Here is a 22,820-nt window from a genome sequence, read left to right on the forward strand (position 1 = left end):
CGCTGACTCCAGAATGTGCTGGAGTAACTCCGAAATGACTCCGGGGAAAATTGGATTTTACTCAACACTAGTTGAGGCAAACATTGCATTGAGCTTTTTTGAAACCAAGTTAAAGATATTGAAGATTCTTTATCTATAGTGCAATATCACAGAACTAGAACATTTTCCCTAGAAGATAATTAAGTCAAAATTGAACTATTTAGCGAATTTGTCTAGTTGGTGGAACTATTTGTAAAACTATTTAGCGGACATTATAAATTATCAACTAAAAACGATATACGCTACGCACACGTGTTCACTTACGCCAATAATCACTGTACTACCTTCACCGTTTGTCAGAGTACGAAGAAACGGGGTCGCTCTTACCATGTTGTACGGAGAAGCCACTCTAGTTCCGTCCCCATGCATGCCGGAATCAAGGCATTACCGTTTTCCGTGTCACCAACCAAGTGACTGATGGAAACGTCAAACAGCCCAACCTGGGGTCCCAGTATGCGGGGCTGTTGGTGTTCCAGGTCGGGTAACTTCCGGCCCGACGCTGTGTTTGTAGCGAGTGGAAAAGTGTTGTTGGTTTCGATTTCACATCACCGTGTTGACCATATTAGAGTGAGAAGAAAAAAAAACTAAACCCATGAAACTATCCGCTGGTGAATGACCTACAGCCCTTCTGGAGGGGAGTTGTACTTTGCTCACCCTTTGCATTACAGCCCTCTAGCAGCCTATGCCCAGACGCCCACACAACCATTTGCCGTGCGGTATAAACGCACAGCTTTCCGCACCGCATTCAGAGGGAAAAATGTTGTCGCACAACACATCCAACCGCCCGGAACTGTGCATGGCAGGGTTTCGTTTTTACTTTGTTTGTACGGTGCGCATTCTACCATTTCTTTTACCTGTCCGCCAACATAAATTCCAGCCCACCAAAACGCGGGGACACATCGATGCGCATAATCGGTTTTGTTTTGTGCGACTGCCGGGAGAGTTTTTGCAGTTGAAACACATCAAACGTTCTCCGTGTGCGTTGCTAAACTTTTCCACCGGCGTTCGCTAATGCTGATCGGTGCTCCAATCAAGTTCTTTTGCCGGAATCACTAGTGGACGCGTTGGCAGTGGGGGGGGAGGGGAATTATTAAACAAGTTCTTCTCCGTCTTGCCTGCCAACGTTATTGCCTTCATGCCGCGTCGAGTGCTGCCGCGCGATGTTGCGATTCCATGACCGGGCACACCTTGCCCTCGTTTACGGGCGCAACACACGGCGGTGTGTGTTTAGACGGATTGTGATGCTGCTAGGCGACGGCGTTGCTATGGTAGTGGTGATGCTGTCAACAATCTCACCGATGCAACAGCGAGTGTGTGAGTGATCGAAGTAACAACGGCAACATAAGCACGCTGCAAAGCTCGCGAAACGAATCGAGGTAGCTATCGTATACGCGGGCGGTGGTGTAACGGACAAAAGCCGCAGCGTGTTCTTTTTTTTTGTCGCAAGTACATCCCCCTCCCGGATACCTGCCCTTTCCACCTCTACCCAAACCAACCTAAATCAGGTTATTACAGGTGCTTGCCAGGCAGTGAGCGGTAGGTCTGTATTTGCATTCCATCCCTTCCGTTCTGCTTTTATCGTACATTTTCCATGCCTATTACGGAGACCTAGAGAGACGGAAAACACACACACACAGCTTCACGGTAGATAGGTTAAAGAAGTACACAAGTGCTAAAGCAAACCAATTTGTTGGTAACACATGTCCACATGGCAAGAGCCCCCGTGGCTTCAGTTTTTCAAAATATATCCACTCGTATTTAACACTCCAAAAACGACACCACGCAACTGAACTGCAAAACGTCCGATGCGTCACGTAAAGGACGTTTGCATTTTGCGTCGCAATGTGCATCGCTCATTGCAGATGCATATCCGATTAGGACAGCTTGGAATCAACCGTGCTTTAATCGTTTTTTCCGCATTCTTTAGCTATATAGCTATATAAACCTTAAGTTATCTGAACTAATTTCCAAGAATTTTCATCTCTCGTCGACGTTTAGTTAATATAGTCGCTTATATAGACGTATAGTCGCAAGGAAATTCAAGGTCATTTGACAATTCTTCATCTTCATTTTTCATCAATTTTGACTAAAATATTTCAATTGTTATTGTAAGTTTTCTTAACCCATCACACACATATGTTTCATTCATGTGATGGTTTTTGGAGTAGTGAACAGGAGTTGTAGTTGCAGATTGATCTGATGCACTTCAAGTTGAATTCAATTCAATAATGACCGGAATCATACTCTAAGCCAGTTTTTTGTATGCGTTTTGACGTTTCCAGGCTTATCCGCTTACAGCTCCCCATGCAAATTGCAAACCAAATTAAGCCTACGAAAAAGAATTAGATTGTTTTCCTAATCAAAGCAGCCAACCCAGGCTTGACAAACGTTAAAACAAAGAATTTTGCTAGCCGGTCTGAACCAGATTAGGCCATATTTCCCGTGTGCAAATGTAAACAATTTTTTTCAACGAAAACAACTGAAAAAAATATTATTTTTATAATCAGGCTTATACAATGATAAATTTAATTTCTACACTTTATGGTGTTTTTCTCAAATAGGAGTTCTGAAAAAAATGGTCCCTGGTGTCATTCTTTATGTCAAAATGCTGTGTCCTGTGTCCTCCTTTTATTTGATGGATTCAGGCTAAAAGCTTAAACTTTCTAACTTATGGTATGATTTGCCCCAATATTGGTTAATAAAATGTTCTGGCCATTACTATCTAGGATCTAGGCCTTTATTCATCATGTAGCCGGATAGTCAGTCCTGCGTACGGAAAAATTGGTTCTACTTACCCATAATTCTTTGCCCCATGTCGTGCCACTTTCGATCTCCTGTGCCGCCATGGTTACTTCGATTGTCACCTTCCTCCTTGGATTGTTCACAATAATAACCGTACTGTTGCGGCCAACACAATCGATTCGACGGTGGAAAATTATTGGATTCGTGTGTGTGTTTTCGGATACCCACTAGGAAACTACTCTTCGACTCGGAACTGATTGATTCCCTCCGCAAACATTCACAACTGATCCGATGATATCAACAGAAAAAAAAACACTTTTTACACCACAAAATTATGATAAACGATAAACAATGCACCACACACACACACACTCACACTTGGCACACCTCGTACGCCTTCAGGAAGCGCAGCTTCCCTTCGAGAAAACCCACCACTATATTGTGCCCAGACCAGTTGCTCTGGATAATGGACCCTCTTTTTTTGCTCCTTTCAACTTTCTTATCACTTGCGCTTAATATTCACATAGGGACCAAAACACACACACACGAGACGCACGCACAAAAACACACTACACACCGCTCGCGCACACCGAGGTGCCTCGGAAACCGGAAAGGGAGCAAAGTACTCCGAGATAAGGTGCGATTCCTATTGAGGAGCTGCAAGGGAAGAGACGTTTGGAAATGTAAAAATTAGTTCTCCAATTTTGGTCAGAAGGCTTAACAGTTGCCCAGTGGATTACTGTAGCTGGAGCGATGTCACTGCACCAGATAGCACTGAGCAATGGGAATGCACTGTCATTACTGTATGAAAAGTTTCACTGTAAGCACTGGTTGCCATAGTTACGATAATGGAGACTGATGCTAATATTCAAATATCTGGATATTGCGTTCAACTACTACGCAACGTTTATATTGATTAGACGTTATAACATCGGGATGAAATTATTGCCTCAATAAATGGAAAAATTTTGATATCATTTACTCTACACGCACACATCAACACATGCACACCAATGCAGTCAATTTGTGATGCCGCAGGTATGTTTTTCGAAGGACAGATATTGATGACGTTTTGCTGTTTAGTTTATGTTTCCATTGTTAGGTGTTTCGTCGAATTTTCCAGTGTGCGTTATAGCAGTTTGTAGAAAATATTTGTAATTATTATAACAAGGACGATTCGTCCTTTCTGATATTACACGAACATTCTCACTAACGAGTAACGCTGTAGGAAACGGCACGTTTCTAATACATTTTTACGTTGAAATTGTACGTGTTCCCCTGCAGTCGTGTACTTATTTTCTATCTAAATATTTCCGGTGGTCTAAAAAGGCACTTTTCTTCCGTTGATTCATACACCACCATTCCTGAGACGTGATTCATCTACTGGTACGACGAATCACTCGATCCGAACAAGTGAGCAAGTGTTTACACAGCATTGATAATACACCAGCGCGTAGATAGCAATCGTGACAAAGGTAAAAACATTTAGAAACGCATTGATAACGAGCCCTTAGCAGGCCGCGGCTGTCCTATCTGCTACTAGGCACACTTACGCACACACCAACACCTGCGGACACACCCGTGGAAACACACGCTCGACTTGTTGATAAAGTTGACTATTAATAAGTTTCACTGCTAAAAAAGCGAGCTTAGTAGCACTGCTGGAGGTGAGCAGACACTTGAGAAACGGCATTTGCTTATAGGAAACATCATATAAATATGAAACACGTATGCACACACGCGCGCACGCAGCCAGTCAAGGAGAACGGCAAACAAACGCCCGCAACCTAACGACAGCACTGTTTCAACTTTTAAACTCGCTTTGTTCACGAAATTACGAAAGCAATCTGCAAGATAATCGAGCACACACACCGGAATGCGTATTCCAGAAGTAGAATTATTAGGTATTTACCCAGTTGTAGGATGAAAATGTTGGATATTGGCTTAAAATTCACGGAGCGCAGGCGACGCACATCCACACGGTTTAAGGTTCGCGAAGTTTTTGAAAAGTGTGTGTGTGACTTTTTTTCATCCATCGTTCGGCTTCTTCCTTTGCTTTTTTCCCATCATCCCTGCTTCACCACGGTTATCCATAAACATTATTCAAACCTAGAAAGAGAAACTACGCGTCTCTTACTATTGCTGGCTCATTTTCGCACCGTGTTTGTGCTCTTTTCTCCTTGCCTGAAGGAACAATCCAGAAAGAGAAACAACCATTGACCGTAACTGTGTGTGCGTGTGAACGCGAAAGTCAAAGTCTCTCGGAAGACAGGGGTTTCGAAAATACGTTTATTTCGAATTTCGCCATTTCGAAATACAAGATTCGAACAATGCACATTTCAGGGAAAACTGAATACTTTTTGCTTATTTTAATTACAATAGCGCTGAAGTACTTTAAATAAATATGTTTTTGTACGAATGATATTGATATTATTTAAAAAACGCTCAAATTTCGCTCAATTACACACCGCAGCGAAGATATCAACTCGGTGGCGTATCCCTAAATTTGACAGCGGGAAACCTCCAAATCGCAGCAAAAAATAAATAAATATTTGGTGATCATTGCTCCGCCGGTAAAATTTGTGGTTTCACATAACGATATATCCTATAATCCAATGACAAAATCGATTGTGTGTTTATATTGCTCCTAATGACCGACGCAACTGAAACAACAATTGCCCACGAGCAATCGGACCAGCATAGCACTCGGCCACAATTCGGCAATCGGTTTCTTTCCGCCAACGATGATGTCTTCCAGCACAACGCTTGGTAGGATATTGGTTAACTCCTTCATTAATTTCCGACCGGCTGCATTTGCCGCGTACAATGCCTTATTTCGTTACAAGTGTGATTATGAGTACACACGATATCGCAAAAAGCCTGCCGGCGGAGGATCACGTTTCCTGCGCGATCCGACCCAGTTGTTTAGTTTCAATTCGTGGTTCGTTTTGCAGAAAGTTTGGCGATATGTTTTCTTATTGAAATTTTCTTTTTAATCCTCCCTAGGGACAACGTGGAATGGGACGAGGAGCAGGAACATGCCGCCCTGGAAGGGGTGAAGAAAAATTCATCCGTCAAAATGTCGGAAGAGGAGGTGATTCGTCTGGAAACGGAAGCTGATCAAAACTGGGATCGATTTTATGGCATACACCAGAATCGGTTCTTTAAAGACAGACACTGGCTATTTACGGAGTTTCCAGAATTGGCACCATTTAAACATACGACCAATGTTCCCGAACGCGTGCTACCGGATGGAGAAACCGTTAAAAGAATGGAAGGGCACAAGACTAATCCGCAACGGAGAACGATTTTTGAAATCGGTTGCGGAGTAGGAAACACCGTGTTTCCGATTCTGAAGTACAGCGACGAAGAGAGTTTGATGGTTTACGCTAGCGATTTCTCGCGCCAAGCCATCGACATTATGCGTCAGAGTCCCGAGTATGACACGAAACGGTGTCAAGCGTTTGTGCTCGATGCAACGGCCGACAAATGGGATGTGCCGTTCGAGGAGAATAGTATCGACATTGTTGTGCTAATATTTGTCCTATCTGCCATCGATCCGGAACGGTAAGCGTTTAATCACGTACATATTAGGTTAGAATGGTCACTAAAATTCTTCTATTTCCCATCTTTCAGAATGCAACACGTGGTAAATCAAGCCTCTCGCTACCTCAAACCTGGTGGACTGGTAATGTTGCGCGATTACGGCCGCTACGATCTTGCCCAGCTGAGGTTTAAACCGGGCAAATGCGTTAAGGAAAATTTTTATGTACGCGGCGATGGAACACTAGTTTACTTCTTCACACAAGACGATTTGCGAAGGCTTTTCACGAACGCTGGCTTAGTTGAGGAACAAAACATAGTCGACCGGCGGCTACAGGTAAATCGTGGCAAGTTGATTAAGATGTACCGCGTTTGGGTGCAAGTCAAATTTCGCAAACCTGTAGATTAACAAACAATCAAGCCACGCCAGTTGTTGCATTTGATACGTCGAATTTTGTTTATTGGTGGGTCATTAAATGCTAAATACAGTTATGTTTACATATGTTGAGATGATAAATCCGTGCGGTTGTTATTAGTTGTGTACCGTGGTCTACGGCTATTCTTCTACGTGCATGTTTTCATTGTACAGCTGGATGAAATCGGCAAAACTGTCTGCGTAATAGTTCGGCAGCTGGTCAGGATCGTCCTGGGTTAGCAAAACATCCTTCGGGGTGCCACCGCTCAGCATGAGCAGCTTCTGGAAACCGCACCGCGTGCCGAATCCCATGTCTTGTGGCATCCTGAGGAAATGAGTATCGAAAAAGTTTGAATTAGTTCATCAGGTTATTGATATTTTGTTTATCTTTTTGCTAGCTGACACCTAACACACTCCCGGAAATTAAATTGAGAGGAACGCTCAGCAACGTTTCTTTGCGGAGAATTATCAGTGATTGATTAGACCACGCATACCATCGTTTGAAGTGACGATTGGTGGTTGTTATCAAATTGATCAACCATCTCCTCCAACAAGCTTATGCTGGCGTTCGTTCACAACCTATGACAACCATAGAACAGTACTTACATGTCACCAACAAACAGAACCCGCTTGGGATCAGTAATTTGGAACTGCTTTAGGACCACCTGCGCCAGTGCCTTTCCCGGTTTGCCAAGAATCAGTGCTTTCCGCCCTGTCGAGCGCTCCAAGATATCGATAAAGTATCCCGGCCCTATCACATCCATGCTGGAATCGAGCGGTATAATGTAATCGGTTGCACCGGCAATGAACACACAGTTCGGATCACGCTCCAGATAACACTTTGCCTTCATCAGGTTCTGCAGCGAAAGGTTCACATCGATGTCGATCACAACGGCACCGACCTTTGGACCGGGCTGCTCAAAGTAATCCGTGTACACGCGCACCTGGTTCGCCTCGCGGGTGTCCGGGAACCGCTCCTTAGGCTACGAAACAAAGCGAAGGAAACGTTTAAATCACTTCATCTATACTAGCACCCGACTGTCGTTCGATTGCAGTCCACTTACTCCATCCAGAACTTTGAAGCCCGCCCTCCGTAGGTAATCCTTGAAAACTTCGGTCCCGATGCAGTAGACAGCATCCCGCATGTGGATCGATTTCAGATAATGAACCGTGGTCAGGGCCGGATGAACTATTTCCTCCTCGAGTGCGTCAATACCGAGCGAGTGAAACTTTTTCTGATACTCCTCCATCGTACGCATGCCGTTGTTGGAGATGAAGGCCAGCTTCTTCCCGTCGGCACGCAGCAGCTGTAGCGCTTTGTCCACCCCGGGTATGGGACCGGTAAAGTTCCACAGCACACCGTCACAATCCGACATGAGGGTGTCGAACGAGTTGAGAAAGATTCGACGCGCTTCCTTCGTCAGCTGCAGGATGTGCTTCATGTCTGTCTTTGCTTGGTCTGCCATTTTTATTCGCTAGCAAATCGTCTTATTCTCCTATACAAAAAAAGTAACACCTGCAAGTAAAAGCGTTCACGATTGAGAATCTAGTATTCTTTGCATTCGAAGAATGCTTAGAAAAGCAATGTGGTGTGCCCTTACTATGAACAGTTGTTGAAAGGTTAATAAATAGGATCAAACAATAAAAGTGCGTGCCTGCACGAATTTTGTTTCCACAAAAAACTGTACACCAAACTAAAACACAGAACAGAAACCGTACAAAATGGCTTTCAAAAGGTAAATGGTTCTTAATCATCTCACACACGATCATGAGATCGTTTGACGTGATGTGCGTAAATTACATCTAGATAAGATTAGTTTCGTTAAGTTTGATATGAAATAGCATTTATCGCATTTTTTGTTTACTTAATAACTGTTCTTTTTTTAACAATAAAGTTTATTGTAAATTACTTGTCGTAATTATAATGCCGATTTGATTTTTTTTGTTACTTTTTATCGATTTTCAACGTTTTCAACCTTTATGTCCTTGATCCTGAGCGGCAAATGCTGCGTGCTTATGTAATGATGCAATATTGCGATACAAACAATAATCCTTCATATATATTCAACACGTATTCACCGAATTGGTCAAACACATTTACCGCCAGTGCATTCTAGAGTATAGGAACAAATATTGTATTCCACTGTCTAGTTTACATTAAACGGTTTCGCATAAACAATTAACCTGTCGCCAAGATAAAACCCTTTCATTCCACTTATCACTGCACTCGATGGACACTGTGCACGTTGCACAGACGATGTGCACCAGATGACGCTGCAATTGTGCAATCCCTTTATAAATCTCACCTGCTTGGATGACAAAAAAGACCAACTATCGTTGGAACTGCGGGAGTAAAATCACTGCGAATTAACCGAGCCAACCAGCAACCGTCCTGGAGCGTACGCAGACACTATCTGAGACATCGCCGTCCGTCTGGAAGGAGGTTGACCTGATGCTCAACATTTGTTTGGGTGATTAAGTGGTGCAAAGGCGCGGCAGATGGGCTGGGATGGACCAAGAAACCGGCCGGCAGACGATCGAACGACTGACGGCGAAGGCGGCGTCGTTGTGACCTTCGGTTCACGTGGAAAGTCGTACTGTTGCTGCGCATGTCCTGGTGTAATGCCGGCCAAATACGAGAAAATGCATGAAATGCTAGAGTCGCTAAATTATTATTATTATTATTGCTATTGAGTAAGTAAATGGAAAACAAGATCATCTTCGAAGCGTACACAGACAAGCAAGAGTAGGATTTCCTCGCAGCAACAAACATAACTCATTGGATGCGACATGCGGTATACGGCAAGCAGTGACCGTTGACTGGCGGCTCACGTCCAAACACATCCATTCCATTGCCGTGCCGTGGCGTACCGCCACACGGAAGCTGAACCATGCCGAGCACGGCGTGACGGAGGCTCGATTGATGATGGACACTATCATTGATGCGCAATCAGGCTCAATTGCTGTGTCAATTGAATTTCGCGCTCTCGGAACCCTCCACCTTCCAGTAGCCGGCCGGGTGGACCCGCCGGACCATCAGGGTCTGTTTCTATGTTGCTCCTGTTGTTGGACACCGTTCCCTACGGGGGCTTGTTTAGAAATAACGCATGTTATTGGTCGAATGATTTGTTTGCTTTTGGAAGACGCAAACTGTTGTTACCAGTGAGCAATTTGTGTACATAGCTCCACTAGCTTCTGATAGTCGTGTATTTCATCCTTTGAGGTGGAACTAAAAAACTATCTAATTAACCAAGTATGCCAACTCTTTTGTCTTCATTTTTGTAAATAATGTATGAGACATGAGCGTACAATCAACCTGTTGTATGTAAATGTACTGCCATTATTATCTCGTCCACGTCTAGGCACGTCATAGCAAGTTCGTCATTCAAACAGCTGCTCAAATGCAATGCCGTCACGCCTGGTATCTCGTAGCAGCAATGAGCTACCCGCTGTTCAGCTGTATCAACAACGGCGTATAGACCACAGAATAAGCCATATGGATTCAATACTTTAAAAAACCTTTTATGTGAAACTGTTGAAGTCACTATCCGGAGTGCAACACGAGCAAAACGTGCTCTGAGTTTTCAAATATCAGTAGCAGTCGACAAAAGGAGCCTGTCGCTTTGTCGACTAGTTGCAGTCAAGGTGCATAGTTGAAGTGTAGGGTGTGTGCGTACGTATAGAAGAGTTCGGTGAATAAACGAGAAAATATCGAACATTTAGGTTTGTGCTTTGATTTTTAAAATATTTTACAAACTTTTTATAACTACACGAAACTGTAAAAAAATGTGAAAAGAAGATCAGTTTGAAAAATGGGTTTTAGTTGATTGTGTGTGTAACTGACCAACGAGTAGCCATGGCAACTAGTCTAGTAACCCTGCATGTTCCACGAAGCATTTATGTCGACTTCTCTCTTTCACTTTCTCTCTCTTTCTACGCAATTTAATCGACTAAATGATCGGGACCGTGTATTTTCCATACAAATTTATGTATTAATATATTAGCATACAATTTAACTCAATTTAAAGTGGGGAAATTTGGAGTGATTTGTTTCACTTTTGAAGTTTGATTTTAAAGCCGCTGTTGGGGTTAAGACCTTTCTTTCACTGCCAGCCGTGTTTTAAATGTAGGGCTTCTTTGATTCCACGACCGGCAGTGTATTAAGCCGAACATTTGTCCCGGCACTTCAAAAGTGTCCGATATACAATGCCACAGTACTGGATAATTTAAATAAGTAATTAAATAATTTTTAATTCAAACAAATCGAATGGCTCCGATTGAAGGTTTTTTAAACGCTTTAAAGAATAACTTTGAACCTTGGTGGCATTTCTTGTGATAAGTGACTTAAATTTGACTAGCACAATGTTCACGGCACACACGTGTGTGAGTGTGGAACACACGCACCCACATGTATGCGTCATCGTGGTATTGCGTATAAATGTGGGTGTGTGTGTGTGTCGCTACGCTTCACATTGCTGCATGAGGAGGGATGAGATAGCGAAGCAGCTAAAATCACTTTACTGACTAACCTTGCCAAAGTAAGACATCGTGTTCCGCTGTCTTGGTGAATTGCACGAAAAACGTGCACGAAAAATTTCTCAGTGAATTTCAATTCGCGCCATAAAAAACAGAAAAGGGTTCGCAACTAAAGCACGCGAAAACCCACCTACAAAAAAACCCCTGCCTGTTACCAATGTAGTCCCACGGGGTGTATCCGTAGTTTCTATTACCTTCGGCTTACGTTACTTTTTGTCTGTGTCTCCGAAACCTTCGCCAGTCGGTTGCTGTGTGTGTCCATCGTACGCTCGTTCGAAAGTTGCAGTCGGTAGTTCCTGCGTGTCGTGAAGTAACCCTGCGCGGATATTGCAAACCCCAATTTCTCGATATCGGCTACGTGTGTTACCGTGTTTGCATAACCGATCCATCCAACATCCAGACACCTCCTTCCAACCTTCCGACCCACCACCGGTGACCTCGTCGGCGAAGAAAGTGAGAAAAGCATCTAGGAGAAAGTGGCCCTATGCGTCGAGTCCAACGATTTCATCATTCGGATTGATCAGCGCAGCTTGATCGTTTCAAGAGCGAAGGTTCGTCTGCAGACTGGTCGATTCGCCGTCGAAGTGATTTAGCTCAATCGGATCGCCAGTGCATCCGTTCCCGCATCTCAGCTTAATTGTGATCAGTGAAGAGCGTCAGGAAGCTTAACTAGTCAACTCATCTCGTGGCACAAATCGTCTCATTCTTACCAACGCGCCAGTTGTGTATCTCAATTACACTGGTAAGTATTCAAAAGTCTCGCGAAGTACCAGAAACATCTCCAGATAGACACTATTATGTAAACAAATGCATTTACATCTTGCACATTACACGGGATGTATCTTCCTAATAATTGCCTATACGCCTTTGACAGGCGCCACAGGCCTTTGGCATAATGTAGTGTGTGTTCGATTCTAAACCACACAGTCCGACAGGCGCAGTTACGCTTGAAATAGCCGTGCGATCACAGCAAGCGAAACCTTTAATCATCGTGGTTAACACATGTGCAACTTCGAGCATAGCACACGACCACAGACTACAGACCGGTCGCGGCTGCACGCACATTTACTTGCCACGTTTCAATGACAGCCTTTCCACTGTGAAACGTGTGCATAGCGGAGACAGAAAACACATGTTTGAAGAGAATGAACTCTCCATGGCAATGAGGAAGAATACTTACAATCTGGCACGAAACGTTCCGACTTGAATTGGAGCAGTTATTGGAAGGTCTCAACTGTCTTTAACTTATGATAAATCGAATAATTGCAAAGAAAAGAGAATCACGTACATCTTACATAGAGTCTAGATACATCCCAATAATTCTGGAGGGAAATCCAACTGTCCACGATACACGATCCCACACAAACACATACATGCGGTCACGATAACGAAACGAGTGTGGCTTAAATTGTTTAAATTTTCAACAACCAAGTGATTTCACTGGAGACCCAGGCCATTGCGCCATTTCATTCAAGCCTGCATTTAGTCGGTGTTATCAATACGTTTATTTTTCGATTGCTTCATTTACGGGAATCGTAAACGATAGGTTACGACGAAGAAAACACAACTGATAACGATCTACCCATCCATCGCAGGAATTTTCCAGATTATAGCAGTAATTAAGCGAGAGAGAGGGGCAGATACGGTCGTGATAAGATTTAATGATATTAGAAGAAATTTGTAGTCGATACGGCCAGGCCGTTCTAACGAAAAAAAAGAAGAAATTTGTACATTATAATTACAAAATATGTGGAAAAAAATCCCCAGTAGTTAAACTGTTTTTTCGCGTTATTAAAAATAATCCTGGTCACGGCACCACGCTTCATTGCTTTAAGATTTTCTCTATAATTATTTGATAGAATTTAGGGAAATCGTATTATTTCTTAACATTGTAAACAATATACTCAAAACGCAAGAATACGGGTTGAAAACAATCGCACCAATTGGCATTAGCAAAGATTCCATTCAATCAAACCATTTCATGCTCAATCAAATCAATCTCCACCACGGCGGCCATGTTTCGGTACGATCGCTCAAGCGCAGTAAAACAAAATGTCACCCTTTCCGGCTGTTGCACGTCAGCCAGTGATCACGTTGTCCACACGGTCGAATGGCGCCGAATGTTTTCGTCAGACCTGGCGGCACGATCGTCGTACCGAGTGCGATTGTCATGTTAATTGCCTCGCCGACGGGCAGTTTCCATTTCTGAATAATGCATCCGTCCAACCGTCGGGTGGCGGGTGTAGTCGTACTTAATCGTACGTCGCACGATCTGACGTTCGGTGTTGTGTCGTACGCTTAGCGACTCCATCGTTTACTTCCGCCGGAGGCGTCGAAAAGCGAAAGACTACGTGTTTACGCTGATACGGAAAGTGATCTTGTTTTAGTAAGCACTTATCAGGCTGGAGTCCGGAGACCGTATGTACACACCTGATAACTACGAGGTGCAATCCATGCTGTACAAACTAACAGAGATGCAAAGGAGAAAGTAAAAAGTGGTTGGCCCGTTGGGATGTGTTTGGCAAGGAGTATAGTTCCTTCATTCATCCCAGAGAACACTGCTAACCACCAATGGCACGTTGTTTGCCACGAGATGCATCAGATAATGCCGATCGTATTAGAACACGTGGCAAATAGATTAAGAATAACATTTTGAAATTCAATTTTGAATTGACGAGTATCGCTATTTAATTCACCGCTCTGTAAATGTAATGAGCATGTTGCAAGAATAGATGATCGTTACTAAGCAACACATTATGGTTTCAAAATGTTGAAAGAGTTATAAAACGGTCACCTCACGTTTTGTTTCGTCAGGGCAGTCGTTTCGTATCACAAAATGCCCAAATGTCAACATTTGATGACAATTACTTACTTATTTACTTACTTACTTATCCGGCGCTACAAAAGCTGTGCGGCCTTGGCCTGCTGCAATCTCCTCTAAATCTGCCAATCCATTATCCCGGAACCCGTATGTGAGTACTGGAACTATATTAGTTCTATAAGGAATAGTTTCCTATTCTATAGTTCTAAAAGGAATAGTTTCCTCAGACTGTGGAAAGACCGGTTGGCAGTGTTATTTCAACATCAATTTTCCATAGCGCATATTTCAACATCAATAGGATAGGTTAGGATTTGTTAGCAGAGTCGCTGGTGGTGCCACCATCAACTTGTTAATTCTCCAACCTAGTTTATCTCCAACCCGAGGTTTCCGTCGCCTGTTCAATCCTTTGGTAAGCAACCGCTACAGTAGGAGAGCCGTAAACCAATGATGTCGATGTCATCAGTGTATGCCAGGATCTGGATTAACTTATAGAAGATGGGCCTCCAATGGCCCTCTCTAGCGCTAGGTTGAAGAGTAGACAAACTAGCCCATCTCCTTGACGGAGACCCTCCAGTGGTAGTAAAGGGCTCTGAGAGTTTTCCTCCATAACCTGGTATGTGACGTTGGTCATTGTCATTCATACTAAGTCTGGTAAGTTTGGCTGGGATTCCACAAGAACTCGTAGCGTCGTAAAGTTTTACCCTGGCTATGCTGACGTATGCGGCCTTGAAGTCGATGAAGAGATGGAAGGAATGTAGCTGCTGCTCCGGCATCTTCTCCAAGATCTTCCGCATGGTCAGTGCGGTCAGATCTGATCAGTGATTAATCTTCCGTTTCGGAATACCCTCTGATAGTTGCCAACTACCTATTCGGCGAATGGGACAAGACAATCTTATAGTATAATGAAAAATATGTTATAGGTGACTCTAGTCAGGGGGGTCTAGCTTTTCTCGCTTCTTGTATATGGGATAGAAGATACCAAGATTTCAATCACAAAGCCTAGTGGAAATAGTCAATGCAGCCGAAACTGACACTGTGCAACGTGCATTTCAATGTCTTTAGCAATATCTGATGCATTTTTAAGAAACACACCTCAATTGTGTTTGAGTACTCGACCCACTCACAAAGATCCTCCACTCGGCAGCCAACTGGCCGAGGTGCTCGTGTGCTCGTGTTTTGGCAAGCAATTGATCGACCTCGAACCAATTACCCGAACCCGAACCAAACGCGTGTATGCCGCTATGCCACTCCACCGAACACGCGCCAGAGCTTACTTCCGGTGGTTGCGTTGTGGTACAAAATCCGGAAACCGGAATCTACCCCGGGCTCAGTAGCGTAGGAAAAGTGATGCAAATTCATGAATGAATGTTGGCCGTTCAGCACAACGGATTTCCGCCTCTTTGCCGGGTGCGATCGAAACGGTTCGATCCGATCCAATTAGGTCATGGATCAACTTTAGCAACCCCGCACAGATGGGGTGGGGTCGAAATTCTTGGGAAAAATGGTTGAACTCCTTGTCCTGCAACACCCACGCGGGATTGGATTAATTTTCACTTTTCACTGCCGGCTCTTATCCACGGTGTACGCGGGCAGAGAAAATACCGAATTCCTCAAGTCGATCGCGGCGTTGCTGCTGTGGAGCTACGAACGATCACGATCGTATGCATTGCCGGCATTTATTTTTTTTTTGGTAATGAGTTTGTTGTACGTCCGATTGTTGTTGTTTAATTTTAGAATAGTACACACGAAACGCGATGCGAAAACGTGGCGGGTTGGTGGTAGGTGGTGGTGCCTAGTAGCTGTACAGCTTCCTGAACGTCTCCGTAATGGCTCGCGGACGTTGGGACAGGGCGTGCGAACGACAGACTGCAACGCCATCTCAGTTGAAACCGCTCGTCGGTCGGTGCTAGAAGCCGATCCCCGCCGAATCTCGTTGTAAGAGATCGTTTATTTTGCGTCTTAAGGCTGAAAACGTTGTGAAAGTGGGAAGACAATCAAAGTGATCACAACACACAGTTCCTTACACGGCACGGGTACTTGAATAAATCAGTATTTAAACAGTGATACGGAAAGACGCATTGCGCATTGCGAAGAAAGCTAGGCTTAATAAATTGGGAAAGTGTAATGGGTGCAAAATATGTGAGGTCATGAAGTTACGTTAGACGTGATAAGTGATTGTTGTGTAGTCTCGCCCAGAGATCACCACACGCAGTACTCTGAGTGTTAAATAGGTCACAGCACACCTCCAACAGTAGGGGCGATCTATTTCTGCTACAACATTCGTACGACTACATGGAAAAACATTGCGAAACAGTCTGCAATCACTTTAGTTCCAAGGACTGTAAGCACCTCTTGCAGTGTGCAAAATCGATCGTAACTTCCAGTGCAGGTGTGTAAGATTTGTTGCGATCTTATTTTTCGCACCGAGCGTGATGCTGTTTTTGTGCCTTATAATATGTAAAACCGTATACTAACACTTCATCTTCATCTACCCTCCATCGCTCAAGTTTGTCCCAAGAGTTACGGGTTTCAGAAGTGATCGACGCTTAGTACGTCGACTCCATGATCGTGACTAAATAAACAAAGCTTCCCCCCCAGCCAGACAAGGGATCAGATATCTTTGAGGGAGGATTGTTTCTCTTTTTTTTGCTGAGGCAATGCGACACGCGACACAATTTTCGATTCTGGTTCAGTTTTGTTTAGCTGGCAACATTCTGACGCCAAAACAATTCTTCCGAACTCATCGTCGGAACTGCACAGTGTGGTCTGGGTGTACTTCTGCCAGCTCGACGCCGGTCGTTTACGGTCTGTTTACACGAGTAATCTTCATGCTGGAAGTGGTAGCATCGGTAGAGCGCGCGGCTATGTTTGCGACCGAATTGCGAAGAATCCTACCGTTTTGTTGCTAGGAGGTCGTATTTGTACCGAGACAGACGTTTTGCACGCGAAAACTGGTTATGTGTTGTCTAAAGTGTTTTTTTGGTGGGTAGTCTCGGTTAGCAACACCGAACTTGGAGCAGGTGTGTTTGTGAAAAAGACTTGACGCCACAGTTCGGCAAACTGAACTTTCGGGAACGGTTCAAGAATGCCGTCATGGATTTAAGTTCTTCTTCATCGGCACAACAACCTCAAGAGGTAGAGACCTGCCATTTCTGGCTTTTGTCATTGACATTATTATTGAAGGCTTGTGCCAATTGTTGGAGACATTATTGATTTGGTTCGGAAGGGATTTTAGGCCGGTTCTGTCGTGTGAAGATCAGCGCCACTACCAATACTTCACCAAGCCACTCCACCACGAATTTAAGTTACAATAAGATATTAAACCTTACGTTCTCACCATCATCCTCTTTCAAACACCTCACTTTTCGACTATGCGGCATACTATCTCTTCCAGGGCTCCACAGTGCACGGCCACAACCCAATCGCCTCATTCCAATGGGTTGACACGTCTACGACCACACGTGAGTTCGTGCCGCCAGCAGAACGAGCAGAGGCTCTCCACCGTGCAGAGGAGGAGCGGTCGGCCGGAGCGGAGAAGAACCTACCGTCTCCGGAGTGTTTCCAGTGGTTCCGGTAGCAGGTAGTACCATACACATATATTGCAGCCTACCCTATCACTATCTCACCGGTTGTTAATTACAGCAATGTTCGGTACGGGCTTTTTTCTTTCCTTTTCGTTTTAACCTTCGGGTTGAACAGCAGAACGCTCTGCCGGGAAGTATGAGCAGGAAAATGAAGCCTCCGTTGCATTTCGCGTCTGGGTACTGCGAAACGGAACTGATAAGAGTGCTTGTGGCTTCAACTGTAATGAGCATACGATAGAATGTTGCAACGTTTGTTTTACACCTCGCGAGCGCCATTTTGAAGCACGCACCCGATACACGCGCAGAGGTTTACAGATCGCCCTTGGGCCGATGAGTCGTGGAACACGTGATGTGGTTTGGATGGATGGGTTGGTGGTGCTATCTTTGTGTGTTCTATTTCCAGGTAGCGAAGTAGGAAATGGACGATCAAATCTATACAACACCTTTGCGGCAGTGGATCGGTGTTCGGTAGATGACCGTAGATCGTTTACCCTGTTGTTTGTTTTTTTTTTTCGTCATACCACACACAGACGACCAAACGGACGCCATTCGATAGGGAAACGACTGATACTAAACAGATGCAAACGGGCGAGAACTTTGTTGCCTTTTTGAACTCGCAACGCTAACCTCCGTACGAGCGGCCGGGCGAAACCGTCCGATACGGTAGGGAAATGTTGGCAGTTTGTCAAGATCTTTAAACAACGAGGCCATTGTCAGTTTCCTTTAGCTTTTCGGCGGTTGATGAATTGATTCGCAAAATCTTAAAACAAGAAATCTTATTTTTGATTTAAGCACGTGCCGCGTGGAGCCCAACTTGGTTCGGGGGTCACCCTGTAGCATCGTCTCGCATCTTAAAGCCCACTCCTCCCACCCTTCAAAGCACACATTCGCTAGGTTTGGGTAAGCTTGGGTAAATCCCGCATGACTCATTCATCATTCAATATTGTTCCCACAGCCCATTGTGTGATTCATTACATTTCGAGATGGAAAGCATACGACCAAACATACTGTCACGTTGTTTCCGGTTAGACATTTAGCACCTGGCGAACCCATCGAAGTAGTCCAAACGCTGTCAGGTGTCGATGTAAGTTAGACCTGTTGATACCGCCTTGAGGTTGTACTGCGAAGTTTGGTTCCTCGCCATTTGACACCGATTTTGTTATGGTACATTCGTTTAATTATCATAGACTGATCCTCCTCTGGGTCGAGGGAACTGCTGCCTTGCAAATATGTTTGTTGATGTGAGTGCTGCGGTTTGCTGCTCATATTTACCGGTATCTTTGTGCAAACTTGTGGCCGTTCAGGGTAGAATTCGACCCCATCATGGCCATTATTCCCGGTGGCGCTACGCTTCGTCAGTTTTCGACACATTAGATGCCTTTTGTCACTGTCGCAATCACCGCGACCGACATTCGCAATGGTCAAAAAGGTGTGAAATAATGATGATTGCACAGAATGGGCAGTAATGGATTTGAAAGAGATGTACGGCGCAGGGATAATCGATAGTAAATGGTCGTGGTAGTGACGGGGTTTGCGTTTAATCAAATCCAAGCGGGCTGTTGTTTGTCGTGGAAGTCTTGAAAGATCGCCGGCAACGCTCATTAGCATTAAATTGGTTGTTTTTCACAGCTTCATGTGTAAGATTTGTATTATCCAATGCTGTAGTACCGTGGAATTTGAATGTCGTTTGTTAATAACGTACTCGCTTTCCCGTTTCATTATTTCCAGCGTGCCTCACCAATCGTCCATTCCGCGGCCCATTAGCGTAAGGGTGCTTTTCAGCAGAGCGATCCTGTGACACATTGCCCAACCAGCTAAACTGTAGGAGTCTGGCGATATTGCATCCTGCATCCCGGACGCTCGCCGAAATCCACCTCAACCGATTTCCAATGAGAGTAGTCCAGTGCGCCAGGTATCTAACAGCGGCGTCCCACCAGGCAACCGTCTGCCCATTCGGTGTACCATCGATCCGAGAGCTGGGGGAACTGTTCTACGCCGTCGTCACCATTCTGCTGCACCTGTTCGCCGTCCTGCCGCTGATCATCGCTGACCTCAACTATAGCGTACCGGTCGGCTGCTGGCAGCCATAGAAACGTGCTGCTTCCGCGACTTAAGTAATACCCGCAGTAGGTTCTTCCCTTTGGGCAGAATCAGCTACCGGAATACCGACGGGTGATCGTCGCAAGCGAACATTCCATTTTCTGTTGCTGTGGTTCCCGCATCGCACGGAAACGGCCCACATCATGCTGAAGGTTGTTGGTGCATCCTGGCATAAGACCCGTATAGGGTCGTACATTCTAATCGGCGCCTTAATGCTAGCGGTGGCTGCTCTATTTCTGGCCAGTATGGAGCGGTAAGTGTACGGAATGAAGTAAGACATCAGAGGATCTTGCAAGGAAGATTCTTATTCGTTAATTCATGTCCCGCTTTACCATCTTCCGCCAACAGTCCTAGCTACAAAGGCACCTACTGTGCAACGACCTACTGGGCACGGAATTCTGGCTATCGTCTGGAGTTCTGGGGCCAGCGTAACGATCTCGATCTGGTGCCGAAGGGTGCGGTTCGTGCATGCTTCCGTGATAGCATTTTGACGAATGGATGGTCTCAGCTGGAGCTCGAATCTCAATCGTCCTACTCGGATACGGTACAAGCGTATGCGGCCGGCATAATGGAAGGTGCACTAACGTGGCACAACATTTACATGCATTGGTTTAAGTAAGTGTTCGAGTTGTGTCAGTCGCCGGCTACGAGCTTCCCGTGACTAATGTTCTGTACATTGCAGCACCATCGATGCCGTTTGCTCGAAGGACGAAGAATCGGAAGAGTTTTGCGATTGGTTGCGCGGTCTTATCACCACCAACGTGGACACGGTGAAAAAGATGGCGGATTTGAAGGGAAAGCACGATTATTACTGGTACCAAATAGCTTTGTTTTACGATCAACTCGACGGGCTCGAAATTGGTTTCCGGAAGGGTGTGAAGCGTTCGCGAATGGATTACGAAATACCGAAGCAGGATTTTTTGCTGATGAACGCCGCGGTCGACATACGCGATCTGAAGATCTACTACACGAACTTTTTGATGGAAAACAGTGGTCTCAAACCGGACCCAGCGAAGGGTATTATGCTGCTGAAGTTGCTGAAACAACCGAATGGTCTGTCGAAGATCTTTCTCGGTCACACGTCGGACGGTAGCTATTCGTCGATGTTGCGCATGGTAAAGAAGTACACGCTGCGGTACCACTTCTCGACGGACTTAACGCGGCCTGCAACTCCGAAGCAAGAGAATGAGGAGGAAGACCGCTATGTAGTGCCTGGTACGAACATAGTTTTCACCGGGTATCCGGGTGTGCTTGCCTCGCTGGATGATTTCTACGTGATCAACGGACGCCGTCAGCACCGGCTAGTTGCTGCCGGTGTGAAGATGGAAAACGAGCACGTCAATCTGTGGCGCAAGATTGATCTGGTGCGTTCAGTTTCGCTCGCACCGCGTGTAATGGCAGCCAATCGGCTCGGTCATAGTGGTCGCTCTTGGGCGCGTTACTTTGCCCGCAACCCTTCGACGGGCGTGAAACAATGGTTGGTAATCGATATGTCACGTTTCGTGCCCAGTAATGACAGCGATATAGAACTGGTGACGGGCGCACTACCATCATCGGAAGAGGTGGACAGATCGGCGGAGGAAAATGAGATTCCAACCACACTGGAACAGGATTTGGCCGATAGTGAACACCAGCAGCAGCGCATTGTGACCAAGCGGATGGATGATTATGTAGACGATGATTTCAAGGAGCAAATTGCTGGTGCACGGCAGGTTCGCATGATAACGGTGCCGAAGCTTGCAGAACCCGTTGATACAGACGACCCGAAGGAAAATGCATTCGGTGCGGGAATGTTTTGGGTGGTGGATCAACTGCCCGGTCGGCTACATGCCGAAGACATTACGGATAAGATCGTTTCCGATGGTTACTGGCTAACGAACGGTGTGCCCTATTTCAAGGAGGCACTCGATATCGGACAGGCAAACACGAACGCTACCAACAGTACCACGACGACCATGGAAAAGATCCTGCAAAACATCACCGATCTGGAGACGCTGGCCAAGTTCTTCCGCCAGTCCGCATACCGGGGCGATTTAGATCAGGATGACCCGGCCGCTTTTGGTAACATCGACCTGAAACTCTACTCCGAAGCAGCCGATGGAACAGTCCATTTCCGTGCGTATTCTGGACCACTTTACGATCCTGTACGAAATACCGGTAGCACAACAGGGCAAGCAGCAAAACGGAGCATAATTAAGACGGAACAGCTACAACAATCTTCCGCCGACCAGAAATCACAGCAGATCGATTCGGGCAGCACGGGCACTGCCGTTGGCTCACGTCCATTTGATTGGAGCCGAATTTTACCATTCGAGGTGCGCCATCAGGGACACCCAGATGTTTGGGACTTTGAGCACATTACTCCGGAATGGGCGTGGATATGACTGCGGCAGGACACACAATCTGCGGTGCGGCAATAGACGAATGGTGTCGGATGTCTTTAGTTTAATTCTTTCCTCAACTCCTCTCCTGAAGATTTTCATAACTCTGTTGTGCAATAACGTTCTCAAATCACATTGTCTTCCAATAACTTTATAGACCGATTTAGCAAAGCCTGTCTAAGGCATGTTCTGAAAAACTTTTAACAGTAAATTTAGAACAATTATAGACAAATGCTACATATTGCGCAAAGTTGCTGTTCCTGTTGATGGCGTTGCGTTAGCTAAAACACATTTTATAGACCAATGTTGAAACGAAAGACAAAAAAAAGCAATATGACAGAATCACATTAAATTTCTTCTTGAGTAATGTTTATTTATTATCCGAATCTCATGAGTAGGTGTACTATCTTCGTACCAGCATAGATACTAAAGCGTTTTTATTTTTTAAAAATCTGAAAAAGCATCTCCACTGAAAAAGCTCCTTAATTCATCTACAGATGGCGTTAATGTAGTTTGCACAGTGGTAAACGACATTCACTGATAGATCAAAAGAAGAAACTTATAATTATTGATTCTTTTAGTATCTGAATGCTGAATGTTGTCTTTAGGGTTGAACAAATTAATTAAACATTTTTAACCTCCGGCTTTTCGCGTACTTC

The 22,820-nt window shown here is 44.9% G+C and overlaps 4 protein-coding genes and 1 pseudogene across 4 annotated transcripts in view; 2 read left to right on the forward strand and 3 right to left on the reverse strand.

Annotated features, from left to right (window-relative positions):
* LOC128715199 (formin-binding protein 1-like) overlaps positions 1–2,885 on the reverse strand; it is a 59,724-nt gene extending 56,839 nt beyond the window's left edge. Inside the window, exon 1 of the mRNA XM_053810081.1 lies at positions 2,835–2,885. Coding sequence (XP_053666056.1) covers positions 2,835–2,885 — 51 coding nt within the window. The remainder of the gene's footprint in view (positions 1–2,834) is intronic.
* Positions 2,886–5,431: 2,546 nt separating this feature from the next.
* On the forward strand, positions 5,432–6,733 carry LOC128712035 (tRNA N(3)-methylcytidine methyltransferase Mettl2). The gene is made up of 3 exons (XM_053806931.1): positions 5,432–5,550; positions 5,788–6,348; positions 6,418–6,733. The coding sequence occupies exons 1-3, from the start codon at positions 5,432–5,434 to the stop codon at positions 6,731–6,733; spliced, it is 996 nt and encodes a 331-aa protein (XP_053662906.1).
* Positions 6,734–6,880: 147 nt separating this feature from the next.
* LOC128713579 (uncharacterized) lies at positions 6,881–8,205 on the reverse strand. Its single transcript, XM_053808440.1, has 3 exons — positions 7,804–8,205; positions 7,346–7,722; positions 6,881–7,064 (listed from the first exon to the last, which is right to left on the reverse strand). Exons 1-3 carry the CDS (start codon positions 8,203–8,205, stop codon positions 6,881–6,883), a joined length of 963 nt encoding a protein of 320 aa, XP_053664415.1.
* A 901-nt stretch (positions 8,206–9,106) lies between these two features.
* Positions 9,107–9,679, reverse strand: LOC128712969 (uncharacterized; annotated as a pseudogene).
* Positions 9,680–19,923: 10,244 nt separating this feature from the next.
* Positions 19,924–22,174, forward strand: LOC128712044 (putative phospholipase B-like lamina ancestor). Its single transcript, XM_053806938.1, has 3 exons — positions 19,924–20,033; positions 20,129–20,395; positions 20,463–22,174. The coding sequence occupies exons 1-3, from the start codon at positions 19,924–19,926 to the stop codon at positions 22,162–22,164; spliced, it is 2,079 nt and encodes a 692-aa protein (XP_053662913.1). The 3' UTR covers positions 22,165–22,174.
* Positions 22,175–22,820: the final 646 nt, after the last annotated feature.

This window comes from Anopheles marshallii, chromosome 3 (assembly GCF_943734725.1).
Source record: "Anopheles marshallii chromosome 3, idAnoMarsDA_429_01, whole genome shotgun sequence".
NCBI classification, from domain to species: Eukaryota; Metazoa; Arthropoda; class Insecta; order Diptera; family Culicidae; genus Anopheles; species Anopheles marshallii.

What these genes read in the sequence shown, in the direction of transcription:
- LOC128712035 (XM_053806931.1), top strand. Translation starts at nt 5,432, where the DNA reads ATGACCGACGCAACTGAAACAACAATTGCCCACGAGCAATCGGACCAG. An exon ending in GTCTTCCAGCACAACGCTTG is followed by an intron (nt 5,551 to 5,787) that starts GTAGGATATTGG and finishes AATCCTCCCTAG; the next exon opens with GGACAACGTGGAATGGGACG. An exon ending in TCTGCCATCGATCCGGAACG is followed by an intron (nt 6,349 to 6,417) that starts GTAAGCGTTTAA and finishes CCCATCTTTCAG; the next exon opens with AATGCAACACGTGGTAAATC.
- LOC128713579 (XM_053808440.1), bottom strand. Translation starts at nt 8,205, where the DNA reads ATGGCAGACCAAGCAAAGACAGACATGAAGCACATCCTGCAGCTGACG. An exon ending in GCTTCAAAGTTCTGGATGGA is followed by an intron (nt 7,723 to 7,803) that starts GTAAGTGGACTG and finishes TTTGTTTCGTAG; the next exon opens with CCTAAGGAGCGGTTCCCGGA. An exon ending in GTTCTGTTTGTTGGTGACAT is followed by an intron (nt 7,065 to 7,345) that starts GTAAGTACTGTT and finishes TCATTTCCTCAG; the next exon opens with GATGCCACAAGACATGGGAT.
- LOC128712044 (XM_053806938.1), top strand. Translation starts at nt 19,924, where the DNA reads ATGCTGAAGGTTGTTGGTGCATCCTGGCATAAGACCCGTATAGGGTCG. An exon ending in TTTCTGGCCAGTATGGAGCG is followed by an intron (nt 20,034 to 20,128) that starts GTAAGTGTACGG and finishes TTCCGCCAACAG; the next exon opens with TCCTAGCTACAAAGGCACCT. An exon ending in ATTTACATGCATTGGTTTAA is followed by an intron (nt 20,396 to 20,462) that starts GTAAGTGTTCGA and finishes TGTACATTGCAG; the next exon opens with CACCATCGATGCCGTTTGCT.